This window comes from Anser anser (genome assembly GCF_964211835.1).
Source record: "Anser anser genome assembly, chromosome: 27".
Lineage (NCBI taxonomy): Eukaryota > Metazoa > Chordata > Aves > Anseriformes > Anatidae > Anser > Anser anser.
This window is the reverse complement of record NC_139748.1, coordinates 2079721-2095324: the sequence shown is the minus strand read 5'-3', so window position 1 is coordinate 2095324 and position 15604 is coordinate 2079721. Positions and strand designations below refer to the sequence as shown.

At 51.6% G+C, this 15604-nt stretch overlaps 1 protein-coding gene across 3 annotated transcripts in view; it reads left to right on the top strand.

The window, feature by feature from the left end:
* The window catches only part of RAP1A (RAP1A, member of RAS oncogene family), a 39873-nt gene extending 34135 nt beyond the window's left edge, over positions 1-5738 (top strand). For all 3 annotated transcript variants that reach the window (XM_083812438.1, XM_083812440.1, XM_083812439.1), the window contains 2 exons: positions 1488-1603; positions 3787-5738. In XM_083812438.1, coding sequence (XP_083668564.1) covers positions 1488-1574 — 87 coding nt within the window. In that variant the 3' untranslated portion in view covers positions 1575-1603; positions 3787-5738. The remainder of the gene's footprint in view (positions 1-1487; positions 1604-3786) is intronic.
* Positions 5739-15604: the final 9866 nt, after the last annotated feature.

The following is a 15604-nucleotide window of genomic DNA, read 5'->3' as shown; positions in this document are numbered from 1 at the left end:
AAATGACAGAACTTTAGATTTTTCAAAGGTTTTTTTTCCCCTACCCTGGCCCTGGGAAGCAGGGAGGAATGAGGGGTCAACCCAAAGCAGTCAAGAACCTCATCTGCCAGAGAGAGATGGTTGGTGCCTTCACAGATTCAGGCTCCTTCAGCACTTCATAATCACTTTTGAATTATCTTGGCTCTTGTTTATAAAGGCTTAAATACTGAAAGGTGGTTTGCATCAGCATAGAAGAAGGAGAATTGGTTTCTTCTGCAGAAACCTTTTATTTTTATGTCATCTGTATGCTTTTTAACATCTTGGTTGTGTCTGTTGAAGAGTCCAAACTGCTGCTTTTGCCTGGGGCTGACAGAAAGCTGCAACAATAAGCTTAGTGAAGGAGGTGCCTGAGCACCTATCAGATGCTGTTAAAATATTTTACATCAGAGCTTGATAAAGGCACTGTACGTTCATTTTGTTTGGAACTATTTAACAAGGCACGAGTGCTTTCATGTATGTAATAGCCAGAAAATCTTAGATTTCCAGTAGTTGAAATTTCTTATAACCTGTTTCTTTGTCTGCTGAATTTCCTTTGAATCAACAAGAGTTTGTGAGCAATCAGCCACTCTGGGAAGGAAAAAAGTAAACAAGGAGAAGGGTGGAGCTTTCTGGAGGTCTAAATATTTCTGCTCAGTACCATGACCCAGCTCCAAGCATTTTTGCAAAGCTCATTTTGCTATAAATGGGTTATTACTGGGAAAACAACTCACAGCAAAAGCTTTCACAAGAAATTTCTGAAGCTGAAAGAGGCCCCTGTAGTCATCCTCTTCTGGAAAAGTCTGAGTTCAGGGCAGACGATTTGTTTTTCCTTGCTGATTGTATTAATAAATTCAAAAGATCAGATCAAGGACAAAGGCAAATTAGATCAGAAGTGAGTGAACAACAGCTCTGACCTGTATGGCAAAGAGGAGAACTAAGAGTGTATGTACACAGTGGGTGAGTGAAGACCACTTGTGAAGGTGAAAGCCAGGGAGAAGGGCTGCCTGGAAGGACGCGGTGCTCTGCAGAGACACTGGGCAGCCCAGGGAGCACCAGGGAGAAAGCGGTCCTTCAGGATGTTATGCCTGTCCTTTTAAAAACAAAACCCAAAAGCTTTTGTTGTTTCCCAGTTTTCTTCCAGGTGTCCGAAGCAAGGGATTCTTTGCCGTTTCATTGCTTTACCCTTCTGAAGCCTTTGGTCATATGTAACCTGAAGGGGGAAACCTGTAAGTGGCAGGGCAGGAGCTTACAGCTCCTTACGTTCTGCATGCTGGTGTGAGCTCTGTGCTCTCTTGTTTCATAAGCAGCTGCTTGAGAAACACGTTTAGGTAAATGCAAGCAGATTGATTGAATTTGTAAGACTGCAGCCACCAGGAAAGAGTATCTATCGTTTTGCCAGCGTGCCTAATTTTTGACACTTGCATAACGTTTTATTGTTTTGATACTCAGTTTGTGTTCTTCATTTTCAGATCTTTTATGACCTGGTCAGACAGATAAATAGAAAAACACCAGTGGAAAAGAAGAAGCCTAAAAAGAAATCATGTCTGCTGCTTTAGACTCCCATCGTGCAGCAGCTCTGAGCCAGGTAAGAGGTGTCTAAACTACACCTGCAGCCCAGGTAATCTGACCCTGAGCTGCTCCAAAACATGTAATTCCTTCCCTGTCTGCTGCATTTGTTGGACTTTGAAAACCAGTTCCGCTGACTGACTTGGCAGAGAAATACCTGCCTTGCTCCCTTTCTCCTTTTGCTTGGGTTGATGAATGCACCAGTTAGAGCAGGAACTGATGGAGATGGGTGAGGTGTTGCCTTCTCGCTCGTGTAGGTTCTCCCTCTGTCATGTGACACCATAGTTGGAGCCATCCTGGGTCAGTTTTGCTTCCTTTTTATCCTCTACTGAAGTTCAGTGGTGTTCGGGTAACTGGCAGTGTTGTCGCAGCTGCTGTCTCAGCCCTAGCTGATACAAGGACAATTGCAAGTTGGTTTGGGTGGGACATGGATTTCAACGGCAGAAAAATGAAAAGCTGACCGCCAGGGGGGAAAAAACAACAAAAAACAAGGTTGGACATATGCTATAAATAATCTTCCTGTGTATCTTGGCAGGGCACTCTGTGTGCTTACAGCTGTTCTGTCGCACTCCTGGAAGCAAGCAGCATTTCTGTAGCTTCAGATTTTGGACAGGAATACCACCAGGCCATGCCTCTGAACCGTCAGCATCTCAGCACACACGTGTGCTGCGTGGCGGTGCCGAGACAGAGGTGTGCAGGGGCAGTAGCCCTGCTCAGCACTGGGAAGCAGGAAGTGGTCAGAAAGCAAACAAATCATCTCAGGTGGTGTTGGCTGTGCAAAGAGCATTTGGCTGGAAACGCAGCGGGGCAGATTTGCAGCCCGGGCCAGCCCTGCAGGCTGGGTCAGGGCGGGTTAATTCGCGGCGCGTCGGCCGTCGATGTCCCACAGGTGCCCAGGCTGCCAGCCTCCGGTCATTGCTGTGACCCACCAAAAGCTGTTCTCTTAGGTATGGCAGCTGGCGAAGCAGCCCAAGTTCCCTTATCCTGCAGCGTTTAAAACAAACTTCTGGTTAGGTAGGAAGAATTTCAAGGATGAATTCCTGGAATTGGTGGTTAACTGCCTTTCTGCCAGACCTGAAGGGCACGCTGTGGGCGGATGTTTCTTTAGCCTAGCTGTGATTGAGCAGGACAAGTGGAGCTATGCAGTTAACCTGGCTGCTGATGATTTGTGCTTTATTTATTGATTGAGTCTCTTATCCTGAGCTCTGAATGTCGTAAAATAATAGCTTAGTCCTGTGGGGAAACAATGGTTTAAGGAAAAGAAACTGAAGAGTATATCTCAAGTGGGTTTTCCTGTTCCTCAGGCGATATATCTGGATTTAGCTAGTGTGGCGTCAGCCAGGATGGCTTCTCGGAGCCAGGCACCCCCAGCCCTGGGGACGCACTGTCTGCCAGGCTGGCTGTGCTGAGCTGAGCTGAGCTGAGCTATGTTGAGCTGAGCTGAGCTGTGCTGTGGCGCCTGCTCGGCCTCGGTGCAGTGCTGAAGGGCTCGGCAGCTGCCGGCGGCTCACCCGGTGTCCTTGTGTTCAGTCAGTTGCTGATGGGGCTCCTGTAACACTGGCTGCTTCTACCTGTGCCTCCAGAGCTGCTCCAGATGATTGAAATACTCTGCAATGCCTCCCCTGGTGTTTGTAAATCTCTTCCTAACCGATTGCCTCCTTGTTACGGCTGGAACAGGGCTCAGGGCGGTCTCCAACTCGTTATACTTGGGCAGCATCTCAGAGAGATAAAAGATGAAATTGCCCTCCCATAAATTGTTCTGCCGTTGCTGAATTCAACACCCACTAGAGCCGGACGCAGCCTGGAGCAGAGGCTACCTGCCTCGTAAGACACTGTTGTTAGGACAGCGGGATGGGGAGGCAGCTCTCTGTCACTGCTGCTGTGTTCGTGACAAAACAAGAACTTGTTTCTGAAACGGTTCTGTTTTCCAAAGGCTTTTCTCTCTCTGTATCTCAGAGTTCAAAGGACAGTAGGAGCAAACCACAACAGCGAAGGAAGAGTTGGACTTGATGATCCTTACGGGTCCCTTCCAACTCGGGATATTCTATGATTCCATGATAACCTCTTCCTGCTGAAATCTGCGTGTTTCTACAGACGTGTAGAGGCAGTTGTCTGGGGAAGCTCTCAGGCCTTTGTCTGAGGTTGTTCGTCAGTAGGATGAGAAACGTTCCCACCATCACCTTGTTTTTTTACTTTTTCTAGATTGCAGGAATGAAGAACTGTTGCCTAAATGGAAAGTGCCAGCATTCCCGACATCAAAACCTTATGGAAATTAGCAACATATCTGAAGACGCTTCTCCTGTTTTTATATACCATGAGAAGAATTTAGATCTTAAAATGGTTTGCACACAGTCCCTGGAAAAACAAATTGCTCTGTGTATATCTCTTGGAAATTTAAGACAATAGTATTTCTCCTTTGCAATAGCAGTTAACAGATGTGAAAATAAATATAATTGACTCTAGTGTATGATTATACAAAGGAGCATGGATGCATTTCAAATGTTAGATATTGCTACTATAATTAAAATTTCATATTGACCCTTTTACCATAATTTCTCCCCATCAAGCACTAAAATGTTCCACCATTATATATTATATCTATAACTATAGATATATATTACCTAAAATTTCCCTTTGAACTCACAGCAACAAATAACTTTTTGAGTCATTGACTTCATTTTATATTTAAAGGTTACAGAATATCATTATTTTCATTCTGCCATTATATTCTAATTAAAAATGTTTGTGCATAATGCTTTGGAAAAATGGGTCTTTTATAGGAAAAAACTGGGATAACTGATTTCTATGGCTTTAAAAGCAAAAATATATAATATACTAAACCAACTCTAATATTGCTTCTTGTGTTTTACTGTCACAGATTAAATTACAGCTTTTATGAATGATTAAATTTTAGTACATTTTCATTTTGTTTCTGTGTTTTTGTTATGGTTTCCAGACTTTGGTTTTTATCAATGTTTTGTGAATTCTTTTTCCATTCTGGTAGATCACTGTTGCAACAGATACCAACAGTATGTCGTTACGCCAATGCGATGTCTTCACGCACCCTCCTTGTTGGATGTACTTAATCATATTACACACTAAAGTACAGAAGGCTACTTTTAATTAGCTTTATATGTTCTTCTGAATATTTAAAGATTGTATTCTGCTGAAAATATTTCCTCTGTACAATTATTTTTATATGTACAAATTTGGTTTAATACTGTATCAAGGTCTGACTTCACTGTCATCTTCAGTTTCACACAGCTGTGTACTTCACCAGTAGAATCCTTACTTTAGCAGCGTCGTCCTGCCGGGCAGGAGCCCACGGGGGATGTTACATACGGTCAGCATCTCGAGATGAAACTGGGGAGTTGAATGTTGGTTCTGAATAGATACGATTTCAACAACGCAAACAGCTGCTTTGCATTTTTAGGTAAAATGTGGCTAACGTTACCTGATCTGCAGTCAGATGAAGGGTTGTTTGTTTTTCTTTTTTCCATTTTGACTTGTTTGGTTTGTTTTTAAATACCTGTTGGTTTCATCAAGTTTAAAAGAGCAGGGTATGAAGAGACCGCTGGGTGCTCAGCCTCGATCCTCCTGTGCATATGCAAGTAAAAGAACTGCCTTTGGGACCCGTTGGACCCAAATCACATCTTCAGTTTGATGCTGCTGAAATTCCCTCAGTGTTGGAGGATTTGCTCCTGCTTCACTTCTGAGTAAGTGAGAAGAGAAATGTATCTTCACAGTGGAGAAAACTCGGGACGGACTCTGTCCTGATTGTTTAAATGGGAAATCAAGATGTAATAGCTGGTGAACATTTGTTCCTGGAGTTGTATAGTTTTATTGGAAACCAGGGGTGAGAAATCTCTATAAATGTGTTTTTCTAAAACTGTTACTGATGCAGCTGTTGAATTATACAGAGATCCCAGTTTCTAAATGCAGCCCAAACAAGACTGGATGAGAATATTTGGATGACAATAATGTGAAAACATCTGCCTACTTACAAGTTGCTAGGACAAACTTAGTTACGTAGCTGATTGTCTTCAACCTACCGCTGCGCTTCCTTTTTCAGGAGGAGCAGAAGCATGGTATTTGCAGGTTGGTTATCTTTACTAAATGTAAAAATATTTTAGTAATAAAGTAATTTTAATGTACGTCTTGATTGCTAGATGTCTCTTCTATGAAAAATGGAAACCTAACCTTAATGTTCTAGACACAGCGCGCTGCTTTGGTTCACCTTTTGTAAATGGCAAGCGCTTTGTTTGTAAAACACGGAGCAGCCAGGCTGCACGGGCAGGGCTGTGTTCCCCGGGGGCCGTGCCTCCACCTCTTGCTGTGTTCCCCCGGGGCTGTGCCTCCCCCCCGGGGCTGCGTTCCCCTCGCCCCTCTCCTTCCTCCGCCTTGTCTCGGTCCCGGGGTCTGGGGCCGGGGCCGGGCGGCTCCGCTCGGTGCCCGCCAGGGGGCGGCCTCGGCCCGTGCCCGGCTGCAGCCGCCGGGGCTGGGGGGGGGCTTCGGGGGCGCCTGGCCAGCAGAGCCCTGAAGAAAGACGAAAATTAAAATCTTCTGCAAGGGGCCTTGCGCCTCTCTGGTTTTGGCACCGGCCGAGGGAGGCAGCGCGCTGACATGCCGGCCCGGCACAGGCCCAGCGCCCTCGCTTCGAGCCTCGCCTCGCACAAACTCCCCCAGAGCCGTTCAGTGCTGCCTGTTGTACAAATGGCCGTGCTTTCAGCTCCCTGCGGCCTGCGTTTGTCACCTTCGTTTCTGTGTTTCCAAAGGTTACTCTAAAACTCATTTCCCACCTCAAGGTGGTCGGACCGGAGGGCAGCTCCCTGGTGCCGTGAGCCCCATGTGCTGGGGAGCTGAAATCGCCAGGTTTGAGCTGGATTCGAAGGCAGGGCCGAGGAGGGAGCTGGGCAGGCGGTGCTGGGTTGCGGTGCCTGCAGGGATCTGTGCTGCTGCCGTGATCTGCTCCGAGCCCCTGGGCTGCGCAGATGTGCCCGCTGCTGTGGAGCGCACCCGGCAGCGGTGCGAGACACCTCATTAACGTGAGCTTCAGAGCTGACCTTTGCAAAAGTCACCCAAACTAACGAGTGTTTTATCTGTTTTGTCAGGGCTGGACACCAAAGAAGCAAAATTCATTTCTGCTATGGGCCGGTTGCCATTCAGTGAAGAGCCAGGTGTTTGTTTTATCTGCCCTGGGACCCAGAGCAGGGCGAAGGCGTTCAGCTGCCGTGCAGTCGCCCGTCCTGTGTCATGGAGAGCCCCCCAAGTTACAGAGAGAGCTCTCCAGAGCTCCTGTGCGGGATGAGGGAGAGGAGCTGCTTTGGAGGCCCTCCGGCAGCATCACGAAGCTGCAGCGCAAAATCGCCGGGAGCCCTGTGCTGCTGCGACTCCTTACAGCTGCGTTTCTCAGGGGATGCTAAAGGAAGTTTGGTCCTTCTCATCCTGGTGACGTCCCTGTGAGGCTTCACGGGGCGCTGGAACCAGCAGCTTCCTCCACCTCACGTGGCCTTGGTGCTCGGGTCAGCATCCTCAAACAGCTGGGGAAGCAGCTGGGCGATCTCACGGGGATTTGTGCACGCTCAGGGGCAAGTCGTGGGAAAACGTGCTCTGGGATGGTCTCGAACACCCACGTGGGCTTCTCCGGGGTCTCCTGGGACATGCACTGCCTGTTTTCAGTGTTTTCCCATGCTGCTCGTGTTGGGCCGTCACAGCTGCTTCAGGAGGAACTCGGGGCTGGGCCTGCACGCGCGTCGCAGCTGGCGAGCTGAGGGACGGGGGAGCTCTGCTGGCCTCACCCAGCCGTGACAGGCCCCGTGCCCGGTGCAGCATCCCCCCGACTGCCAATGGCTGCCCTACTTCTGAACACCCGTGTGGGGCAGCCCTTCCACCACCGCCTGGCTCGTTCTCCAGAAGAGCCCGGGACCACTTGCAGAGACCAACGGACCTGAGAGAAGCTGAAACAAACTGGTCCTGAGGCCTGTTACGGGGAAGTTCACTGAGACCCGAGGAGAGAAGATGGCCCAGCAGTAAAAGCAGCGCCTGGCTGAGTTTGGTGCCTTTGGGGTTTCCCAGACTTTGAGTTTGAGTTAGCTACCAGTGGAGGCGTTCAGCAGGCAGCGGTTTGTGATGGTTTCACACCATGATCACCTGCAAAACCAGCTCCTCTTCCAGAGCCTGTGGCTGCTGTGAGCGGGACTAGGAGCTGTGTGGGGCAGAGCCTGGAGGCAGCATCAGAAACTGCCTTAATTAGAGGCCATGCCAGGGCTAATTAGCCATGCTTCAAAGAGAGTAGAGGAAAAGTAAATGATTTGTCAAAGGTTTCGGAGCTGGAGTTACAGCCCCGTGCATGAGCCCAAGGTGTCCGTCCGGCTGCCTTGGCCCTGCCAGCCTCTGGCTCGATGCTGAATTCTCACGCTGGTGGTATTTTCTTTGTGTGATAGGGATGTGTAAGGCCAAAAGCCCCAATGGCGGGGGGAGGAAGGGAATAAGGAGCCCGTTGTGCTGCGGGGGGATGCTCCTGGTGCTGGCTGCGCTCCCGCACGGAGCGGGGCGGCAGCAGGACCGCAGCCGGCAGCTGCTCGCCGGGGCTGCGGCTGGAGGCTGAGCCACAAAGGACAAATTCACGGGGCCGAGCGCGGCTCTGCGGCCGAGCACACTGCGAGCATTATGGGGCTGAGTGGGCAGCCCCGGGCAGCCTCTTGCCTGCTCCCCATCAAAGCGCTGCCTTGAGCCGAGTCCTGGCTCAGAAAGGCAGGAGCAGGAGGCACAGAGAAGCATTTCCAAAGTTCCTGTGCCAAGGAGCGGGCTGAGGAAGCCTTTTCAAACAAGCTCCCGGTTGGGTCCCCGCAGCCACCCAGCGCCCCAGCAGCAGGGGATGGGCACCCGATGCTGCCAGGGCCCAGCACTGTTTGCAAGGTGCCAACGGAGCCTCCTGGATTCGTTTCCGTGGTGCCCTCCCTGCTTTGCAGCCTGGGAACCCGAAAAGCCCTGGGTGTCACTCAGGATGGCCACACAGAGAGCAACAGGCGCCTCGATCCGAGCTCCTCTCAGCAGAATGAAGCTGACAGTAATTTCGCTTCTTTCCCCAGGCGTTTTACATATAAATCAGGTTTCTTGTAACCCATTTGGAGTGAACGGTGGTGGAGCTGAGTGAAGGCAAGCAGCGCTGTGGCTCTGCTGCCCTTTGCTACCTGGGTTGTTACAAATCATCAGACAAATTAACTTCAGATGGGCTATACCTTCACTCCACCTTCCGCATGGCCAGCGTGTGGATGTAACATTTTCAGGGCCACAGATATCCAGTACCCTACTACAGTTTTTCATTTAGCTTTGGAAATAAGCAGTGTCAAGCTGCTGTGTCAGTGTGGCTTAAATTCACAGCAGAAGTCATTTGGTTGGAAGCACTATACGTTATTAAATATGACTGCACAGGAGCCCCTGTGGGATAATCCTTTATGATAAATGATGTTTGAAATGAGGGAGACCCGATATTGGCCATCTCGCATACCAGTCACAGTTAATCTGCAGGAACGGTAAAAGACACGGCATAATCACGGATATGTGGAGCAAAGGGCAAAGGCTGGACTTTGACAAAGCGACAGCTAAATCTGAGATGCAATCAGCCCTGAGTGCACTGCAAGCACAGACGGAACGGGAGCATCCTTCTTCAACACAGGAAAGGCAGCACATGCATGCCCACGGGTTTCTCTCCAGTAATGTGCACCTTGGTCAAACTGACTCTCAGTATTGTCTAGTGCCAAAGAACCAGAAATCTGCAAAAATAAACAGATTAAAAGGCAAACAGAAGCCTCTTGCTTTCTGAAGTCCTATTAGAAACATCCATGAATTTCAATGGGAACAACAGAAAGCATCCCTTTTCTGCAGGACTCTAATGCAGGGAGATATTTATTTGTCCTGTCAGGGTATCAGATGCTGCAATTGAACAAACGATAATACATGTTTTACTGGCCTCGGAGTGAAGTTTTCTGCTCTAAATGCATCAATTTGGGTCTGACATAAAAAGCCATTAAGGCCCTGATGCACGGCGAGGACAAGCGAGCCTGGCAGGTTCCTACCGCGGGTTTGCAGCTGGCTCAGGCCGGGAGCCTGTGCCCGGAAAATCAAGGGCACGGCGTGGGACCTGCGCTGCTGGCTCCTTCCGCACTGGTTCTCAACTGAAAAGACTCCCCCAAAAGAGCTTTTCTCCAAGAAATCCTCGATGTCCTGCTGCTTAGCAGTTGTTTAGAGGGTTTCTCATCGTCTGTGAACTTTTGGAGCTCTTCTGCCCCGTCCCCAAGCTGTAAGAAGAACTGAACATCCTGGAAGACGTGGTGCAGATGAAGATGAAGACCAGGCCCCAGAGCTGCTGCACGCCTGGGCACAGGGTGCTGCCCTTTGTTCTGCGCCCGACACGTTGCCATTGTCTGGTGAGCAGATCACAGGCGGCTTTGGCCCTCTCCCGCTGAAACAATCGCATTTAGGGCTTGACCGAGAAGCATTCGGCATGAGATTAGCTTCCCAGAGCGGGGGCAGGACTGGAGCAATAATTGAATAAGCGCGAGGCAGCGCCTGAGGCACGCAGGGATGAGTCAGGGCAGCTGGCAGCGGAGCCGCTGCCCATGGGCAGCGGGGAAAAGCTCCCAGGGGCTCCTCCCAGCCCCTCGGCTGCCCTCCTGGAGCCTCTGGGCACAGCCCCATGCCCACAGCCCCTTCCCACAGCCCTGCACCACCCCAGCTCCCCGCTGAGCATCAGGCACCCATCCGTGGCCGCGCTGCGCCCTGCCCGTGCACACCGTGTGTTCTCCCCCAGAAAATGCTAATTGGCATGCTGCTGTTGTGCTGAGCGGCACGTTCCTAATAGGATTCGGGATGTGCTGCTGCTTTCTCGCTTCGCGTCTGTTGGATTTCCCGCTTCCTTTAATAATTTTTTTTCACTCTGTTTGGTTGCTGCTTTCAGTGCAGTCTGCTCTATGGAAAATAGAAGAAATCAAGGGTTTATTTTTAGAAGCTGCAAAAGGAATTCAACCCAAGGCAAATGCAATTACTTCAGGTTGCTAGCAGGCTTCTGAGAAGCAAGAAAAATCTTCTCAAGAGCAACTGGCCTAAAATGCCATGAAGGCATCACGCAAGGAGAGCTTCACTTAACCATTTGAGGAGTGCATTTAGTTTCATGGGGCCAAGCAGGGAGGGAGGTGGTGCTGCCTGCTCCAGGCACCCCAGCGCAGCACAGAGCCGTGCCCACGGCGCGCCCTGGCCAAGCCCCCCACCTCCTGGATGCTATTCCTGGACCCCTTTTAGGGCATTCGTTGCCCAAAGCGTCTGCTGGGTTGTTTCTGGAGACCTCACGGCTGGAGAAGGAGGAGAAGGGGTGGGAGAGCGGTTCCTCATTTGAGAGCTTTCACTCTATAATTAAGCTGAACAAGAGACTCTGAGCTAAATCTCTGTTCCCCTCGCTCTGCCTGAGCAAACACAAAGAGGAGAAAAGGACTGAACCAGACAATTAAAACAAAAAATAAAATTGCACAGAGAAGTCTGTAGAATGATTTTTTCCTTGACATGCTCGCCCCCAACAAGTGCCACATGCCCTGTGCATAAACAGCAGCTGCCCAGACTTGCTTAATCATCCCATTGTTGCTTTATAATATTAATTAAACATTCCTCTGGGATTGTTCGCATCCTAATTAAATCACGAACTTACAAAAGCGGGCGAAGAAACCAGACAAGTGTATGCTGGGGGATGCACAGCCCGATTTTGCTAAACCGCGTGCAATCGTCTTCCAAAAAAGCACACTGACGGCGGGCGGGCGGTTGGAAGCATTTCTCGCAGAGCCGGGGGCTCTGATTAATGGCCGGGGGCTCTGATTAACGGCCCTTGGGGCTCGGTGGCTCGGAGGGGGAGCCCCGGGGGCGGGCGGCTGCCGGGGGGCGCAGGCAGGGGCGAGCTCCCCGCCGGCGAGGCACGAGCGTCGTCCTTGGCCGATATCAAAGGCACAATTAATGCGCAGCTGCTCGGCGAGGGGCGGGGGAGGCGAGGGGCTGCGCTCAGCACCCCGCAGGCAGCAGCTGGGCCACGCGACCCCAGCCCCGGGTACAGGCGAGGAATCCCCCAAACGCCACTGGGGCTGCAGGGACGGCTGGCAGCACGGGAGCCTGGAGATGCCCAGAAGTGGAGCCGCAGCGAGACACGCAGGGGATAACGTCCGATCTCAGGGCGATCGCAGCCTCGCTGGTGTGTCCCGCAGCAGCACAGAAGCAGCGCCGAGCCCCGGCCTCCCACGGAGGGCAGCCTCTGCCCTGCGCCCGGCCACGCCGGGCTCGGCCTCCCCAGCTTCTGCTTTCATGTCGGAGGAAGAGTTGAGCACATTGTTCCCAGCCAAGACTCGTGCGCCCTGCAGGGATGTACTGTGAATAACGTCCCAAATTATATGAGTAATTAAAATCAATGAGAGGGTATCCTGTTAAATAACGTAATTAGATGAGCATGGCGAGCAAGACGAGTGTAATAGCGTTTTTGTTCTCCTCCTGCAGACAGCTTCCAACTCCTTCCCTGTTGTCTCCTCCCCGGGAGAGGCAGCGAGCATCACGCGTGCCCGTGCCTGGCTGCACGTTTCCCTCGCGGAGGCTCTCGTGGGGTCTCCGGAGCCCCATCCTGCTCCCTCTCATGCTGCCACCACACATGGGGCGATCTCTGCCCTTGGCCTCGATCCCCGTGCAGCACGGGGAACCTGGGCATGGCCACAGGGGTGAGTGGGCTCTGTCCTGGAGCCATGGGACCTGCATGGGGTGCCAGGCTGCGCACTGTTACGCTGCGGGTCTGAATGGGAAACCCGGTCCTGAGCAGAGGTGCTGCGTGAGCGTGGCTTGGTTGCTGTGCTGAGATCAGGATTTACCCCTGATTTATCTCCCCGGTGCTGTGGGTGGGCCGGTTAACCATTCCCACACTGTAATATTTTCTGTAGCCCCTTTGTTGCTTGAAATACAGAGGTGACTTGCTTTCATCTCTCCTGCTTGAGAGGGATTTAGTACGTAGCTAGGAAGTAAAAACGTTTCTTATGAAAATGCAATTGACTATCCACGTTGATTTCAGACAGAGGCAAAGGAAAATACATCTCATGCAACAACTCCAACAACTGAAGTGTAAATGAAGGGCCCCACAGGGTGGAAATGAGAATTAATTTTTATGTGCATAATGAATTGTCTCAGCATTTCAACCCCACCACTGTGGATGAGGTACAGCCGTAGGCAAACATCTCTAATTCCGGGCATTTTTCCCCTGCTTGAAGCAAAGATTCGGGGCAGGAGGGGCGCGAGGGGCAGCACGAGCTCGGAGCCCACCCGTGCACCCAGCAGTGCCCAGGGGCTGGGGCTGCAGAGGCCTGGTTTGCCCTCACCACGCTCAGATTTCCAGCTCTCCGAGAACTTCTGAGGATCCTGCACTCCCCTCCCTGTTGCAGCCCCGTCCCCTTGCACCGACCCCATCCTTGTCCCCGTCCCCGTCCCTGCCAGGGGAACCCCTCCCTGCCCCGGCAGAGCCCTGCTCCCAGCCCCAGTGCTCGGAGAGGGGCTGGGGCCGCCAATTAACGGGAGTGCCGAGATTAATTAGTGTTGGTGTAACGCTCTGGAACCAAAGGGCTCAGTAAACATATGCCTACACTTACAAAGCCACTGTAGGTTTAATTTGTTCTCTTAATTTCAGAGGACGCTAAATTAGGAATCCAAGTGTTAAGAGTCCTTTTTGTTCCATTTCTGCTTGTTCCAGGGCAGGGACCGAAGGCTCAGGCCATTAAGAGACGCACGTGGACAGATCTTTCTGTGTGGTGTGCTACTCCAAGGGGCTCTGGTAAGGGTAAAGGCATCTGGCCAGATGGCTCTCATTGCAGGGCTGGGATCTAAATTATTAATTTATAGTATCGTGTTCATGACTTTGTGTATCCCAAAGGAAGCACTGAAAAGTCCTTAAGTTGGTGCTTATTTTTTCCAGCTGCAGTGTGCAGGGAGCTGTGTGTCTGTGCATTCTGTTTTATTTTACGCTTGTTTGTGATTTTCCAAGGTAGTGAAATGTCGCAAAGACGTGTCACATCTAATTACACTTGTCACATTAAATCATACTGTGGCAAAAAACCTGAACCCCTGCTGGGAACATAATCCCCTCTGGTAGGGATATGGGGAAATTTACCTTTGACATGCTGCGGGAGTGACAGGTTGTTCCAGACCAGATTTAGACTCACACACGAGGGACGTGCGTACAACGTCAGGCCCGCCCTGCAGCAGCAGTACGTGGTGCTGGGAACACGATCACAGCCGAGGCCTGCGAACAGGGTGCTGCTGCCCAGCGAGGTGCTTGGCGCTGAGCTGGCCGACTGATGCTCATCTGCCTGGCGAGTGCGACCCGCGGGTCTTGCAAGGTAAAGCACAGTTTACCCAGAAATCTGGGCACATAGGGCTGCCTGACACCGGTAAGGAACTGCAGGGCTTGCTGCTTCACGGGCAGGGTGAGGGAGTTTTGTCCTGTCCATTTCAGAGTGATTTAGAGGTCCCATAAAAGCCCTGCAGAAGGAAGAGTTTTGCTTGAGTTCTCCTGGCAATATCTCTTGTCTCCAGTGAATTTCCCAAGTCCGTTTACAGCTGCAGATGGAGTATTTGTTCCCATTCATCTTAGGAGACACCTTAAAAAGGCAAACAAGATATGTGTTCTGTGAAAAGCTCAGCTAATCCCAGTAACGACATCACTGACATCGATGAAGTGTTTGAAAACCAGGTAAGCAGTAAGTAGAAAGATTCTCTCTTGAATTCTTTTCAATCAGAGGACGTGATCAGTCCTTACAAGCACAGCTCGATTCAGGGAGCAGGAAACTCGGTACAAAACCGACCACGACTAGTTTCCACACAATTAGCATGAGTGCATTCAGATCAGGCAGCTGCACGCATAAATGCCTGGCGAGCTGCCTTTGGGTGCAAACTCTCGGTAATTGGTCTGGAACAGAACGAAAAAGGGAGAGCGGGGAGAGCCGGAGCAGGTAGCTGGGAGAGCTGCAGCCGGGCAGCGCTTTCCTCGGCCTCCTGCCCTGGCTGCCATGAGAGCCGACGGCGTGGACAGGGTGAGCGGTGGCCGGGCACGGGGACGTGCTCAGAGCTCGTCCCTCACGGTGTTACCACACTGCCGTGAGCTCGGCCCACGCTGCTGCTGGAACCGCTGCCAGGACGGCGAGCTGAGCGGGGCCTCTTCCTGCAGCCCTTCGGACGGGGCCTGGTGCTGCAACGCCCTCAGTCCGGGCCGGAGGTGACAGGCGCTCTGCAGCGCTCCTGACACCCGGTCAGTTCTCTTGGGAGATTTTTCAGTCCCAAAGGGTCGATTACAGACCAGAGAGGACACAAAACACAGTGCTAGGAGGCTGGAGAGACCCTTTGGTTATCCTAACTAGGCAAAGAGAGGCTGCTATTTGCATATCCATATAAGAAGAAAGCAATTGCTTCTTCGGGCACCGGCTGATCTCAGGCCCGGCGTCGCCTCCTGGCACTCACCTCCACTCATGACGCCTTCGGAGGCTCAGCTCCAGGTTTCACCTCCGCAGAGGCTGTCATGGGCAGAGCAAAGGGACTAATTAAACCTGACAGAATGTCACGTTCGTTATCTCCAGGTTCGAAATGTCACATCGCCAACGCCAGCCTGATGGTGTGAATGCAGCGAGGCCCTCTGGGATGGTCCAGCCCGAATTGCTGGCTCAATCTGCTAATGAGGGAGCAGATCTGCCCACTAATTGCCCAGACGGTGGGACCCTTGCACCCCCAGCTCCCACAGCAGCATCTCCAGAGGTGGCACAGACAGACCAGAGCTGGGCGACGGAGCTGGCGTTACCCCTGGTGCCCGGCCCTGCGCCCTGCTCGGGGGCTCCTCTGTGCCTCGAGGCAGCAGTACCAGAGATGGACAGCGGGACTTGGCTTGGTCCCACGGGAGGTGGCAGCCTGCGGGCATCAGCACCCAGCAGCCCCTCTCCCTCCACGCCCACACCGGGGCTGC